General features: G+C 43.3%; 1 protein-coding gene across 2 annotated transcripts in view; it reads right to left on the minus strand.

Annotated features, from left to right (window-relative positions):
* The window catches only part of erf.S (ETS2 repressor factor S homeolog), a 46,061-nt gene extending 34,587 nt beyond the window's left edge, over positions 1–11,474 (minus strand). Inside the window, exon 1 of one of the 2 annotated variants that reach the window (XM_018227043.2) lies at positions 11,258–11,474. Coding sequence is in view for 1 of the 2 variants with exons in the window: in NM_001096253.1 (NP_001089722.1) it covers positions 11,258–11,279 (22 nt within the window). In the remaining variant the exon portion in view is untranslated. 2 annotated transcript variants of the gene reach the window in all.
* Between the last annotated feature and the right edge of the window lie 4,064 nt (positions 11,475–15,538).

Here is a 15,538-nt window from a genome sequence, read left to right on the forward strand (position 1 = left end):
TGACCATCGGCCTCGTGTTTTTATACAGGTCATGGAACTGCGAGGTAACAGATAATATCCTCATATTTTGCAACAGGGGGTAGATTTATTTATTATAATACACAAGATTGAACGAGTCATGTGACAGAAATGACATCACTACTCACTGTTTATAACTGATGGCATCAGTACTCACCGTTTATAAGGCTATAATTTACAAGATATTCATGGCTTTTGTGTATTTTAAACATAAAATTGTAAGAGTAATTTCTATAAAATTCAATGCGACAAGATACTGGAGATTCCAAAACATTTGTTGGATAATGGTAAATAGTGTGATTGCGTGTACTTTTTTTGTAGAGCAAGGATGCTGGTCAAAATACCAGAAATTAATCTCATTTGCCTCCTATGTCCACAGCTTAAAAGCTTGTTAGCGCTCCATACTGAATGGGCTGTGACGGGAAACCCTGCATGGACAAGTTACCCATGTGAGACTGAGAATACAGGAATCACAAGGACTGAAGGCAGGATATAAACTGCCAGGAAGCTGACAGTCTGACTGAGCTTGATTGTTCCCTTGCACGCAATATATCTTTTTTTTTTTTTTATCCTTGAGCTACGGACTTGGCAGTCAAGCAGTTAAGATCCTAGAACGCTTTCAAGTTTGTCCTGAAATACCTCCCTCCTCAAGGAACACAACTAGCAATTCAACAGGTGCCACGACAGAAGGTGTTACAGAAAAACAAAGGCAAACGGCTGGGGCTGGAATACCAGTATTGGTGCGCGCCAGCCAAGGTGTGGGAATCCACTCTACTCGTACATCTAATGCCAAGGACGTGCCTATCACTGCCCCGATCCCTTTCATGTTCCCACACGGCTGAATCCCACTTGTAACTGTCATCTCTGAGGAATTAGGTGGGAATACAAATGAAAGGATTGGGAGTGTGAAACAGACATCTCTAGATATATCCACGGCAAACGTGAAAAAAGTGTACCATTCCACACGATCAGATGTGTTTCAAACCCCTCCTCGCCCACATAGGTGCCACTCAGGAGCCCTCCATCTCCTTCACAGCCTGATCTGTGGGGGCACACAAGATGGAACCCACGCTGCTCTCCTCCACAGAGAGCGTGACTGATCCAGAAGCCTCAGCTACACAAAACACATTGATACAGCCGAGGAGATTTCACTTGATCAGCGGCAGAACAAAACCACCGCTTGCACACCCCCATACTTTCTATTAAATCCTGGCCTCCCCCCAAGTACACATTCCCAGCCTGAGTCATAATTAAATGTTTGAGTGCTTCTTCTTCACAACACACACACTATGAATCTCTTTAGCAAAGAAATGGTCTCTCACTTTGGTGAATGATAAAATATGAAGAAGCACAACACTTGGGGGCAGATTTATCAAGGGTCGAATTGAAAATTCTAATTTTAGAGTTTTTTTATGGCCAAAATTGTCAAAGTCGACTAGGGAATTGTTAAAATTAGATTAGAGTTTTTTAAAAAATTTGATTTTCGAGATATATCATACACTAGCCCTTTTTAGAATTTGAATTCAACGGTTTTAGTCAATGGGAGACATTCTGGGATCAATTTAGAGTTGTTTGGTGACTTTCTGATATTCGAGTTTTTTTACGGAGAAAAAAATTCTAATCAAGTTTTTAAAACTCGAATCGAATTCGATTTGAGTTTGCAGGTCGATCCTATTTACCCGATTTTTTTTTTTTTAATAAATTTAGATTGGTTGAATTTCGTGCTCATGGGATTTTTAAAAAACTTCCATGAATTCGATAAATCTGCCCCTTAAAGGAGAATTCAACCCTTTAGCAAAAAAAACCCTTAACCCCCCACCTCCCCACAGCCTAACCTCCGCCCGGGGAAATGCCCCTAACTTTTTACTTACCCCTCGGCGCAGATTCAGGCATTCAGTTCACCGCAGCAATCTTCCGGGTCTTTGCGTCTTCTTTCGGCGCTTCGTCAATTTCCGTCCATTTCGGCTCATGCACAGTCGTTGCAAACCGGTAAATTGCTCCAACTGCGCATGCGCCGCCGGTCTCAGCTTACCAAAGACTCGGCAGATGGCTGCATGGAACTTCGATGCCTGAATCTGCGCCGAGGGGTAAGTAAAAAGTTATGGGCATTTCCCAGAGGTGTCAGTTAGGCTGGGGGGGGGGTCTACGTGTTTTTGCTAAAGGGTTAAATTCTCCTTTAAAACACTGTGGGCTGCTAAGGATTATGAGAGTAGTAGTTCACTTTCTAATGGAGAGAAGCAACATTCATTGTTTAAAGGAAAAACTATGGCATCATTTACCCTTGCTCTAATGTTTTCATTAGGATATTAAAACAAGTCTAAATTAGTGCCGGGTATTATTTCTAGAACAAGCTATCTGTTCTTTACATTAAATTATACTTTGCGGAGGAGTTGCTTCCTCCGTTGCCTTTCTAAGGTTCATGGCAAATGGCATTTTATCTGCGCTCATAAGACCTTTTTCATATTCAAGTCTATAAGGGGCTTAACTGCCATGTTTTTAATAGCTCTTAAAGGGATACTGTCATGGGAAAAAACATATTTTTCAAAATGAATCAGTTAACGGCACGGGGGGTGGCTCTACCTTGGTTACTTTAAAGGGATCCTGTCATCATTTTCAAAACGCATCAGTTATTAGTGCTGCTCCAGCAGAATTCTGCACTGAAATCTTTTTTCAAAAGAGCAGTTTTTTTTTTTATATTCAATTTTGAAATCTGACATGGGGCTAGACATATTGTCAATTTCCCAGCTGCCCCAAGTCTTGACTTGTGCTCTGATAAACTTCAATCACTCTTTACTGTTGTACTGCAAGTTGGAGTGATATCACCCCCCCTCCCTTTCCCCCCCCCCCCAGCAGCCAAACAAAAGAACAATGGGAAGGTAACCAGATAACAGCTGCCTGGTAGATCTAAGAACAACACTTAATAGTAAAAACCCATGTCCCACTGAGACACATTCAGTTACATTGAGAAGGAAAAACAGCAGCCTGCCAGAAAGCATTTCTCTCCTAAAGTGCAGGCACAAGTCACATGACTTGGGGCAGCTGGGAAATTGACAAAATGTCTAGCCCCATGTCAGATTTCAAAATTGAATATAAAAAAATCTGTTTGCTCATTTGAGAAATGGATTTCAGTGCAGAATTCTGCTTGAGCAGCACTATTAACTGATGCGTTTTGAAAATGATGACAGGATCCCTTTAAAGTAACCAAGGTAGAGCCACCCCCGTGCCATTACCCCTAGGTAGACATTGGCTCTAAGAAGCAGGGATTGCTGGTGAACGAAAGAATCTTCCTACGTAATACAGGTATGGGATTTGTTATCCGGAAACCAGTTATCCAGAAAGCTCAAAATTACGGAAAGTTAGTCTCCCACAGATTCCAATTTATCCAAATAATCCAAATTTTTTAAAAAGTATTCCTTTTTCTCTGTAATCATCAGGTTCTTCTGCTTGATCCAAACTAAGATACAGGTATGGGACCTGTTATCCAGAATGCTCGGGCCTGGTGTTTTCTGGGTAACGGATCTTTCCATAATTTGGAGCTTTATACCTTAAGTCTACTAGACAATCATGTACACAATAAACAATAACAATAAGGATTAATATTATCTTAGTACATAGTACTGTTTAATTATTACAGAGAAAAAGGAAATTATTTTTAAAAATTTTTGATTATTTTATTATAATGGAGTTTATGGGAGACAGGCTTTCCATAATTCTGAGTTTTATGGATAATGGGTTTCCAGATAACGGATCTCACACCTGTACAGTACATCCTTATTGGAGGTAAAATGTGCTTCTTGGGCTTATTTAATGTTTAAATTATTTTCTAGAAGACAAGGTATGAAGATCCAAATTATGGAAAGATCCAATACCTGGAAAACCCCAGGTCCCGAGCATTTTGGATAAGAGTTCCCATACCTGTACCTGAAAGCACTGGATTAGCCACCACACTTTTATCGTTACTGCTTCGCTTATCTCAGTCACTCTTAATTAACCCTGTCGGGCTAAAACTCGCACAGTGATCTAAACACGAGATATGTCATAAAGCAATACAGAAACAGACTTTCATAAAAGCAATGAATAACAAACACAACAACGAAGGAACTTTCCAGTGAAAGAATAAAACCTGTGCTACCCTATGAAAAAGTTTTTTTCAGGCTGCCACAGAAACTGTTTTGGTGACAGTTTCCCTACTGGCACTTTTACAAGTACCATGCATCCAACTCCTTGTGATACACAAGATCCACTCCCGGTGACTTCAAAAAACAAAGCGCTCCAAGTGCCATCCTACCGACGATTTTCATTCTAGACGTCGGGAAGGCAATTCGGGGAGATTAGTTGCCCGAGGAGTTTATTGCCGGCAGACTAATCTCCCCAAATCTGACCATGTGTCTCTGCCCTTAGGGTCACATATTTACACAGCAGCCCTTTGTCCGTAACAAAATCACCTTTAGTCCTGACTTTATCTACAGCTCACTGGGAAACTCCCAATCTACCTGCTTATGAATATTTACACAAGCTCATGTGTCACACGGTACATCAACAAGCCCCTCTCATATACACGATAAAGTGAAAATAATCTGCCTTCAGAAACCAGAACCTTTCAGTTTCACGAAAATAGGTTAAAAAGATAGGTTCATACAACACTCGCGGTGCTTCGTTTTCCGAAATCACCTGATGTTGCCTCAGGAAACTTCAGGCGAGTGCCATCCTGTTGGCGATTTTTCATTATAGCCGGCCGGAAGGTAGGGGAAGGTAGTTTGGGGAGATGGTCGCCCCGAAGAAGAGGCGATTAGTCGACGGGCGACTAAATTACCCCGAATCTGCCCGTGTGCCCTTACTTATAGGTAGTCAACTTACAATACACAGTAATCCTGTATACTACTCAGTGAGCAGTTGTCTGCTCTACAAATATCAGTATGTTTCCTACAGGCTGATCGGAACTGCAGTTCTGAAAAAGCAGAAAGAAGTACAGGTATGGGACCTGTTATCCAGAATGCTCGGGAACTAGGGTTTTCAGGATACCGGATCTTTCTGTAATGGATCTTCATACCGTAAGTCTACTAGAAAATGATGTAAACATTAAATAAACCCTATAGGCTGGTTTTGCTTACAAAAAGGATTCATTTATATGTAGTTTGGATCAAGTACAAGGTTCTGTTTTATTATTACAGAGAAAGGGGAAATCATTTTTTAAAATTTAGATTATTTGGATAAAATGGAGTCTATGGTCTTTCCGTAATTCGCAGCTTTCTGGATAATGGGTTTCCGAATAATGGATCCCATACCTGTACCAATGACCCCATTGTTATGTAAAGAATCAGAATATAACATGATTTAAAATGTAGAAATGAGCACACACTCCTGAAGCACACCGATGTGGTAAAACTCGATTTTATTCCACAAATTAAAACAACCTCGTCTGACCTGGGGTTTATGCAGGACAACCTGTTTATCGGGTGAGCCATGGCTACATGTGTTTGCAGATTTAAATAAATACTTTGAGGTCAGTGTTTTACTCACCCAAACACATAATTTTGTAACGTCATCATTTTACTTTTTTTTAGGTTAGAGCCGCCAATAATCCTTTCCTTCTGATTTAAAAATGTGTCTGACTTCCTTAACAGCTCTTGAAGAACTCAAAAACTTTGTAGATTGTAAGCTCTTATACACAGGGCTCACTGTTCCATCATGTGACTGTTGCCAGATTAATTACAGATACTACTGTACAGTACAGGTATGGGATCAGTTCCAAAAACCAGTTATCCAGAAAGCTCTGAATTACGGAAAGGTTGTCTCCCATGGACCTCATTATAATCAAATAATGCAATTTTTTTTAAAAAAAAAAATTATTTCCTTTTTCTCTGTAGTAATAAAACAGTACCATGTACTTGATCCAAACCAAGACATAATTAATCCTTATTGGAAGCAAAACCAGCTTATTGGGTTTATTTAATGTTTGCATTATTTTCTAGTAGACTTAAGCTATGAAGATCCAAATTACGGAAAAATTCATTATATGGAAAACCCCAGGTCCCATACCTGTACTGGGTAACCTGTGTAAGGGTAAGGTCACACTGGGAGATTCGGGGAGATTTAGTCACCCGCCGACTAATCACCTCTACTTTGGGGCAACTACTGTCCCCAAACTGCTTCCGCCTGCGAAAATGAGAAATCGCCTTCGTCATGGCACCCGCGGCACATCGTTTTCCGGACTCGCCCAACGTTGCCTTACAAGGAAACTTTGGACGACTTTGGAAAACGAAAAGCCGCGAGTGCCATGCTGCAGGCAATTTCTCATTCTAGCATGCGGAAGACAGGGGGAAGCAGTCGGGGAGATTAGTCGACCCAAAGAAAAGGCGATTAGTCGCCTGGCGACTAAATCTCCCAGTGTGACCTTAAGGGCAGGGGCACACGGGCAGATTCGGGGATAGTCGCCTAGCAACTAATCGCCTCTTCTGCGGGGCGACAATCTCCCCGAACTGCCTTCCCCCTGTTTAAATGAAAAATCACCTGCGCCAATGAACTTGTGGTGCTTCGATTGCCTTTCCTCGTGAGGCAACTTCGTAAATCGAAGCGCCGCAAGTGCCATTGCTCTGTGGGTTTCACAGCAGGCGGAAGGCAGTTTGTTGCCTCACACAAGAGGCGATTAGTCGCCAGGCGACTAAATCTCCCCGAATCTGCCTGTGTGCCCCTGCCCTAATAACATGAAGTGGCTTGCTCGCATACTGATAACATATGTGGCTGTGGATAAGCTTCAGATCTGTGTGCCTTTTCTTTGCCCGCATGCCTATGTAGTGACTGTGTCTGTAGGTGCAGGCTCTTTATCACGAGAACACCTTCTGTATGTTTATAGAAGGGGTGGAGGGGCAAAGAAGCTGGTTCTAAAAAGGAACATAAAAGGGGAATTTACAATTGTGAGAGCACTCTTTACCTTCTGTTCAATCTGCATATCTAAACCACACAAACAGACCCCCTGACTAGATACTGGCTTTTGTCCCAAGCAGCCCCCACAGGCTCTGCTTGTATCTCTCCCCCTGAAACGGTGTCCCTTCCTAACAATAATACAACTTTTATCACCCTGTGCCCCGTCTTGACCTAGACTATAAAGGAAAGTGTGGTACTGCCTGTCTGAAAGATTTAAAAAAAAAAAAAAAAATCCTAACAAGTTGCCACAAAGTGTTCCTGGAAGAAGCAACGGCTGCTGCTGTCTCTTTAAATGCACCAACCCAGCCGCCCCCCTTTCACTCTTTTCCCCATTCCAAACCACACCACCCTCTCACTAATCCCTTGAGCCAAAAGCTAAAAGGCTGGAATTCAATCTCTGCTTCAAAAACTAACATTACATCACTCTGATTCCAGGACAGCTTTAAAGACACAGTCTGCAGCAACGGGCCACAGACGCTGCTACATTTACACACAGTGGAAACCTTACAAGGAATTTCCATCTGTCTGGGGCCTGCAACTTAACACAACACTTTTAACTCTTTCCTTGCAAAGGACAACTAATCGCGCGCCAGGGGCAAAGAGAGTATTTTGCATGTGTGAGAGACACTGTGTATACACAATGATATAATACACAAAAGCCATGAATATCTTGTAAATTATATCCTTATATACGGTGACTAGTGACATCATCAGTTATAAACAGTGAGTAGTGATGTCATTTTTGTCACATGACTCACTAAAACATGTCTATTATAATAAATAAAGTACCCCTTGTTGGAAAATATGAACCTCGGAGTTCCATGACCTGTATAAAAGCACTCGGCCTCGTATTTTATATAATATCCTTATATTTTACAATAGGGGGTACTTTATTTACTATATAACTAAAGCTATAGTGAAAATGCTCTGATAGTGAACAAATTATAGGGAAACCCCTTTGTGATGAAAGTTATACGAAAGTACAAAGCAATCTCTGCTTTCCACAAGCACATGCATTTAACCCTGCGCTTTCCACGACTCCTCTATGCATGGGCCACTTGCATATTCATAGTTTCCCTATTCTTCAATAAAAAAACAATTCAGAAAGACTTTTGTTTTTAAGATTCACTGCACGATTATGTGCAAGGCTCAAGGAGGGACAAGTTTTAACAGAAGCAGAATAGACTTTAGGAAGAGAGGAGGAGGAGGGGGGGTGAAGGCTTCAAATTCCAAAAGACAGACAATCAGGCTACCCAGAGAGGGGGTGGGCTTAAGGTGGCGCCAAATTGAGGGTAAAAGCAGACCCAAAACAATATTGCTTAGAAAGGGAGGGAGAAGGGAACGAAGGACTTGAGGTGACAGGTTGTGTCCTCCGAGGATGCCGGACACCTGGAAACAGTTTGTTTGCCTGAGAATGAGCCATAAAGTTCTCAGCATACAGACACAGTAGAAAGTCAGATTTAGGGTAGTTAGGAGTGTGCTAGAAATATAAGGTGTAAAGAAACACTAATGCCCACTTATCTTCCACAATAGCTAATTTAGTAAAAATAAAAGCCAGCTGTCCTAATTAATTACACACATTAACTTTATTCCAGTGCCAGGAAAAAGAAGGAAACTCCACAGATGAAACACTTTTAAAGCATAGGTGTCAAACTCAAGGCCAGCTAGCTTACGGGTTTCTGTTTGTGTGGCCGTCCAGCTGTGGTTTAACTACAACACACCCCTTCTGTCATCAGTTACAGTTCAAGTACGCTGGTCATAGACGTGCAGCTATACCTGCAATATCGGACGTCTCAATCTCCCGATCTGCCACTAACCATACAGATTAAATAAAGTAGTAAAAGAACAGATCGGACGATGTTCTGCCCCTGACAACAATCGTACGAAAGTAATGTCTGATATCGTCAGATAGGCAATACATGCAGATATATTATCGGTAGCCAACACACATTTTCTAACCTGTCTGACCAATTGAATGGCCGATCGCCATCTCACGAAAAATGTCAGGACGATCCACATACGGCCCGAAAATAATACGAAACTGAGATTCGTACGATCAAATCTTTGCGTCTATGGCCAGCTTTATTATGGTTTAAAATAGTGAACAACAGGTAGCCAGTTTGAAAGGCAATGATGCGGAGATGGAGAATAAATGCTTAATTGATGTTCTGGACACGGTATGGATTTTCTTTATAGATTGGCACCCTTTGCAAATAGCCAGGTCATTTATTGGCCCCCCCAAAAAAATGTCTGAAAACCTTTAGGGAAACTCAAACAATGAAGTGTGGACCTGCTATACGAAACATGAACCCTTTACAAAAAATACTTTAATGCATATTTGTAGCACCAACTTGGACAGAAAGTCTAAATTGGCTTTAAGCAAGCTCAGCGTAGATGTATCTGCTTTAGCTGGAGAACAACACCACCCATTAACCTCAGCTAGAGTCAGACATTAAGGGTAAAGTCATACTTAGCGTTTTGGGGAGATTTAGTCGACTGGCGACTAATCGCCTCGTCTTTGTGGCGACCAATCTCCCCGAACGCCTTCCTTCACTCTGTGCTGGCTAAAATGAAAAATCGCCGGCGCTAATCACACAAGTGAGGCAACTGCGGAAAACAAATCGCCGAGTGTGATTAGTGCTGCCGATTTTTCATTTTAGCCAGCGCAGAGTGAGGGAAGACATTCGGAGAGATTGGTCGCCGCAAAGACGAGTCGATTAGTCGCCAGGTGACTAAATCTCCCCAAAATGCTCAGTGTGACCTTAACCTAAGGGTCTGGCTACAGAAGCAGATTCGGGGAGATTAGTCGCCCCATCAACAAATCTCCTCTTCTTCAGGACGACAATCTCCCCGAACTGCCTGTCCTCCACCGGCTAAAATGAAAATCACCTAGGGGAAGGCACACGCATCGCTTCGTTTTCTGAAGTTGCCCTTAGTGCCTTGACAGGAAACTTCTGGCAACTTCGGAAAATGAATTGCCGCGTGTGCCTTCCTCCAGGCGATTCTCATTTTAGCCTGCGGAGGACAGGCAGTTCAGGGAGATTGTCGCCCAGAAGAAGAGGAGATTTGTCGAAGGAGCGACTAATCTCCCCGAATCCGCTTGTGTGGCCAGACCCTTACTCGTGACACCCAGAGACAATTTTAACAAACCCCCTTTGCAGGAAAGATCCATGCAGGCATGTGTTAGTTGTATTCAGAACAAGGAAGTGTGAGCAAAGCAGCACAATAGTGTGTGGCTCGGCAGCTTCCTACATGTTGCACGTGCTTACACTAGTTGCCTCTAATCACAGCGTGGAACAATGCGCCCACTGATCTCTGAGGACTCCCATCCGCACGGCAATAATGTCATTATAAAATCATGAAATCAAAGTGAGCAGTCCAGGACACTGTCACTTTAAGAGCCCGTTGTTGGTCTCTGGCAGAAAAAGTTCCATTTGGAACGTAGAGAGATCGGACACATTGTTATCTGCGGTGAAGGGGGGCCTGAAAACCGATCGCTTTTAACCCGGTGTCAAGGTGCCCGCAAATACGGAAATTGCCGAAGGGTCAAAAGACTATCGGACTCTGGGTGGTACCAATACGATCATGGGTGCCAACTAACAGTTACACACCCGGCAGCGTTGCACTATCTCACACACACGTCTATTCTCACGTCTCAGCTGCTGCCATACTACCAAAGATGACACATCACATCAGAGGTGCATAACAAGTGTCACACAAATCCAACAAGCGCAAACGGGCATAATCCGCACACCTATGTTGTTATCGGGAGTCGGAGAGGCCCCCTCCTGTGCGCGCAACTTCGTGTGTTGTGTCCCTGTGCGGCACTGTAGTTACTGCAAGTTGTTACAGATGTGAGTGTGTGTGTGTGAGTGTGTGCTGGGAAGCCGCGTCACACTCAAACATCAAAGATCTGTTGTGTTGCCGCTTTGTACAGCTGTTTCCTCATAATAAAGTCGCTCGTATTTGTGTCTGGAGTTGCCAATTGTCCCTTTGCTGAGGGGAGGCGAGTGTGCGGCTGCGAGTTGTGTGCGTGTTACTCTGTGACACTGAGTGTGTGAGTTTGTGCAGCACGGGCGCCGTGTGTCTCGCTGTGTGTGTTGTGTGTGCGCCACTTTGTGTACTTCACGGCACTTTGTGCAAGAGAGTAACACTCAGGGGCTGTGCGGGACACTTTGTGCAGCAGTTTGCCTACTCTCCGCCGGAGTTGTGTGACAGTTTGCAGCACTTGTGTGTCGGAGGGAACATCGCATTGTGTACGCGCAGCCGTGTGCCCGGGAGCGCTGAGTCGCTGCTACAGTGCGGGAAAGAATACCTGGCTCTGCCGGGGTTTTCATGGCTGTGTCCCACTAGCGCTGCTCTCCCCTCGGTGCCTGGCTCCGGTCTGTGCTGCTTCTCCTCCTCCAGCTCGGGGCCCCGGGCTCGCCTCCTTCTCTTCTCCTCCCCCCGCTCACATTACACCCGCGGGACGCCCACGCCGCGGGGAGCCGCCCCCTCATGACGTCACCCAGCTCACAGCGTCTCCATGGAGATCTCCTTCTTCGCCGACACACGACGCCGACGTCACGGGGAGAGGAGGGGCGGGGAGTGTTTGTGTACATGAGAGGCTTGTGGCAGGCGGATAGAAAGTGACAGGGTAAAGTGGGGCAATTCGAGACGGAGACCTAAACTGCGGAACAACACTTTTAACTCCTCCCGTTATGAATAAGGGGAGTATACTTTTGCTCAGTAGCAAGTTGACTGGTTTCCGGCTAAATTGGGCGAAGTCCAGGCGGGTTTTGAAACTACAAACGAGACAGGGTAGGGGCTGGGCTACTTTTTGGGCTTTTGATTTGTTTTTACTTTGGAAACCAGCCTTTGGGTTTTTTTTTCTTGCCCTAATGTGCCGAGCCTGCTACTCCCGATGCATGTTGGGCAATGTAGTTTTTGTTGAATAATTTGCCGACTGCCAAGATTAATGTAAAGACTGCAATACCCAGCATGCAATGGGACTGACTTGTGTAGCAGTAGGGAGTAGGCGCAAGGCTGGACCCACGAAATAGTAAAGCTGGAGTCAGATTGTAAAAGTATTAAAGGGATACTGTCATGGGAACATGTGTTTTTTTCCAAAACGCATCAGTTAATAGTGTTGCTGCAGCAGAATTCTGCACTGAAATCCATTTCTCAAAAGAGCAAACAGATTGTTTTATATTTAATTTTGAAATCTGACATGGGGCTAGACATATTGTCAGTTTCCCAGCTGCCCCCAGTCACGTGACTTGTGCCTGCACTTTAGGATGGAACTACTTTCTGGAAAGCTGTCATTTCTCCTACTCCATGTAACTGAGTGGGACTTGGCTTTTACTATTGAGTGTTGTTCTTGTATATACCAGGCAGCTGTTATCTTGTGTTAGGGAGCTGTTATCTGGTTATCTTCCCATTGTTTCTTGTTAGGCTGCTGGGGGGGGGGTGATATCCCTCAAACTTTCAGTACAGCAGTAAAGAGTGACTGAAGTTTATCAGAGCACAAGTCACATGACTGGGGGCAGCTGGAAAACTGACAATATGTCTAGCCCCATGTCAGATTTCAAAATTAAATATAAAAAAATCTGTTTGCTTTTTTGAGAAATGGATTTCAGTGAAGAATTCTGCTGGAGACGAAAAAGAACTGACCCATATATTTGCACCCTCCCATCAAAACGTGTTCACAAACTCATGTTTATACATACTTAAAACGTAACTTTTATTGGTAATATATTAAATGAAAAATGGAGAAATGGATTTCAGTGCAGAATTCTGCTGAATTAGCATTATTAACTGATGTGTTTTGGAAGAAAACATGTTTTTCCATGACAGTATCCCTTTAAAAAAGCTTACATTTTATCTTCCATAATTAGGAACTACGGCCTGACACGTTTTGTGTCAACCAAGGACTAAAGGGCGAAGTGACTAACGTTAGCAAAAATCCACTAGCGTGACGTCATTTCGCCGATTTACTAACGGGCGCAGGAGTAAATTCGCTAGCGAAGGAAATAGACTGTAGCGCTACTTCGCACTCAACGACAGGCGAATTTTAACTCTGGCGAAGGGATGTAACTGCGCAAATTCACTAAAATGCAGATTTTAATGAGCGTTTCCTCTTGCGCCCGACTTGCCTTCGCCACCTCAGACCAGGTGAAGTGCAATAGAGTAGATAGCAGTTCCTAAAAAAGAAAATTTGAAAAATTTTATAAGTCCCAAAAAACGCTGGCGACTTTTCATTTTTCAGGGTAATAGGCTGCAAAAGATCGTAATTTTTTTTTTAGGAGTACTCTCCTTCCCCCCTACATGTCCTAACATATGGCACATAAACTATACACTGGGCTCATGTGTAGGGCAATATAACAACTTTATTTTATTTTATTAAGGTTCCCTGGGCTTGTGTAATGTAATGTATTTGCTGCAACATATACGTCCATTGAACTTTAACTTCCCGCCCGTATGCAAATAACCGAAAACTAGCGCAACTTCGCTTTGCTTTCGGAGTTAACACTAGCGAAACTTCACCATCGTTTGCGCCCTGGACACAACTTCGCATTTTAGTGAATTAGCGTTGTCCTGGCGAATTTTCACTTGGCAAAGTGTGATGATGTGAGTGAAGCCGTCGCTGGCGAATTTCCACAGGTTAGTGAATTTGCCCCTATGACTAAGTGTCCTTGGTAGACACGAAACGCGTCAGGCCGTGGTTCTTGTAAACTTTTTTAATCCTTTTACAATCTGACTCCAGCTTTACTATTTAGTGGGTACAGGCTTGTGCCAGCCTTTTAATTTAATTTAGAAGTACATAGACATACATCTGTAATGTTCAACGTGTGGCCCCTTAGCTGCTCTTGTACTGCAACGCTCAACATTCCACCAACAACATTCCACCAACTGGACATTCACATATTAGACATCCCTAAACCCCCTTGCTATTTAATTTCTGTCAGATTGGTGCTCCAGCTTTCTACAATGACCCTTGGCATAATATAAAACTGATAGGAGGCAAGAACTGCAAGGCCCTTACCCATAAATGATTACCAGATATATTTATAAAACAGGATGTTTTTCAAAATGTTATTCATCAACTCAGTGACTGTTGCAACCAGTGGCTTATTTTTAAATTTCTGAAATGAAGACAAGTTTTAATTGCATAAAAACCAAGTGCACTGCCAAACAGCTTCCTGATGGTGGATAGTTCACATAGGGGCGACTAAAAGTCAGCCACAGCCCATATTTGGTACAATAAAAAGGTGACAAACTGTATGTGGGAAGGAGAGACTCAGAAGTAGTGCTTGGGACTATGATGGCCCATGGCCAGCATTAAACCATTTAGGCCAAATTGCAGGTCCAGCTTTCTCTACTTGTACATGTGTGTATAATAGTCATTATATTTGTGTTAGTGCTACCAAGTAATGCAACATGGCTACTAACACTTAATGAAATGCCTATGTTTGTCAGGTTTAAGCCAAGGCCACATGTCATTGTCCCTGACTAATGAAGTCTGCTCCATTAAGCACTCCAGCTATGCTACTAGAGAGACAAAGGATTCCAGCGGAGGCTGTGTCAGCAAAAGATCCCTGGGAGTCCCAGGCCAGACTGACATTCTGTGTTAAATTCTGCTGGTATGTTTGGGCCTCTGTGTACTCGAAATGCAGAAACGGAACTAGAGGGGGGCGGGCCCTGGCGCCGTACACCCGGAACTGGCCGGGGAACATGCGGCGGGCGGACTGCTGGGGGGCCCTGAGGGGGTGCGGGCCCTGGCCCGCTTGCACCCCCTGCTCCCCCGGTAGTTCCGCCCCTGTCGAAATGACAGGGCCTATTTTAAACCCCAGTTTGGGCCTGCTCGTGACATCATGTTTGATATTAAGTCCTGGCATATTACTATGTTGACATCAGGTATATTTATTTAAATTATTATTATAACTTACTAAGTAAATAATTAAGTGTTACTTTTCTTTATTAATTGCACTTAAATTGATTTTTTGAATGTTTGAAATTTTTTCTTTTACAGGTATGGGATCCATTATCCCATTATCCAGAAAGCTCAGAATTATGGAATAGCTGTCTCCCTTAGACTCCATAAAACAGTACGTTATACAAGAGCCAAACTAAAATATAAATATAATTCTTACTGAAGGCAGAACCAGCCTATTGGGTTTAATTAATTTTAATATGATTTTCTAGTAGACTTTATGTATGAAGATACAAATTACAGAAAGATCCGTTATCCAGAAAATCCCAGGTCCCGAGCATTCTGAATAACAGGTCTCATACCTGCAGTATTTTGAAATAAATGTAGTGTCTAGTAAATGAGGTTTAGGGTATTTTGAGTGCCAAACCTTCCAAAATGCCTTAAGGGGGCGATATCGGGCTGATCCGGTCGTGGGACTTGGGCCCAACGATCGGATCACAATGCAAAGAATAAGGGCAGTCAGATAACCTGACCACATCAACGAACAGATGTGGTCCGCGATCCAACTGGATTTTTACCCCTGCCCGATTCTCGACCAGATATCAATTGGGGAAACCCCTCGGGGGGCCCCACACACGGGCCAATAAAATGCCCACTCGATCTGTCAGCAGCATTTTCAGCCCG

The sequence above is a fragment of the Xenopus laevis genome, chromosome 7S, assembly GCF_017654675.1.
Source record: "Xenopus laevis strain J_2021 chromosome 7S, Xenopus_laevis_v10.1, whole genome shotgun sequence".
Taxonomy (NCBI): domain Eukaryota; kingdom Metazoa; phylum Chordata; class Amphibia; order Anura; family Pipidae; genus Xenopus; species Xenopus laevis.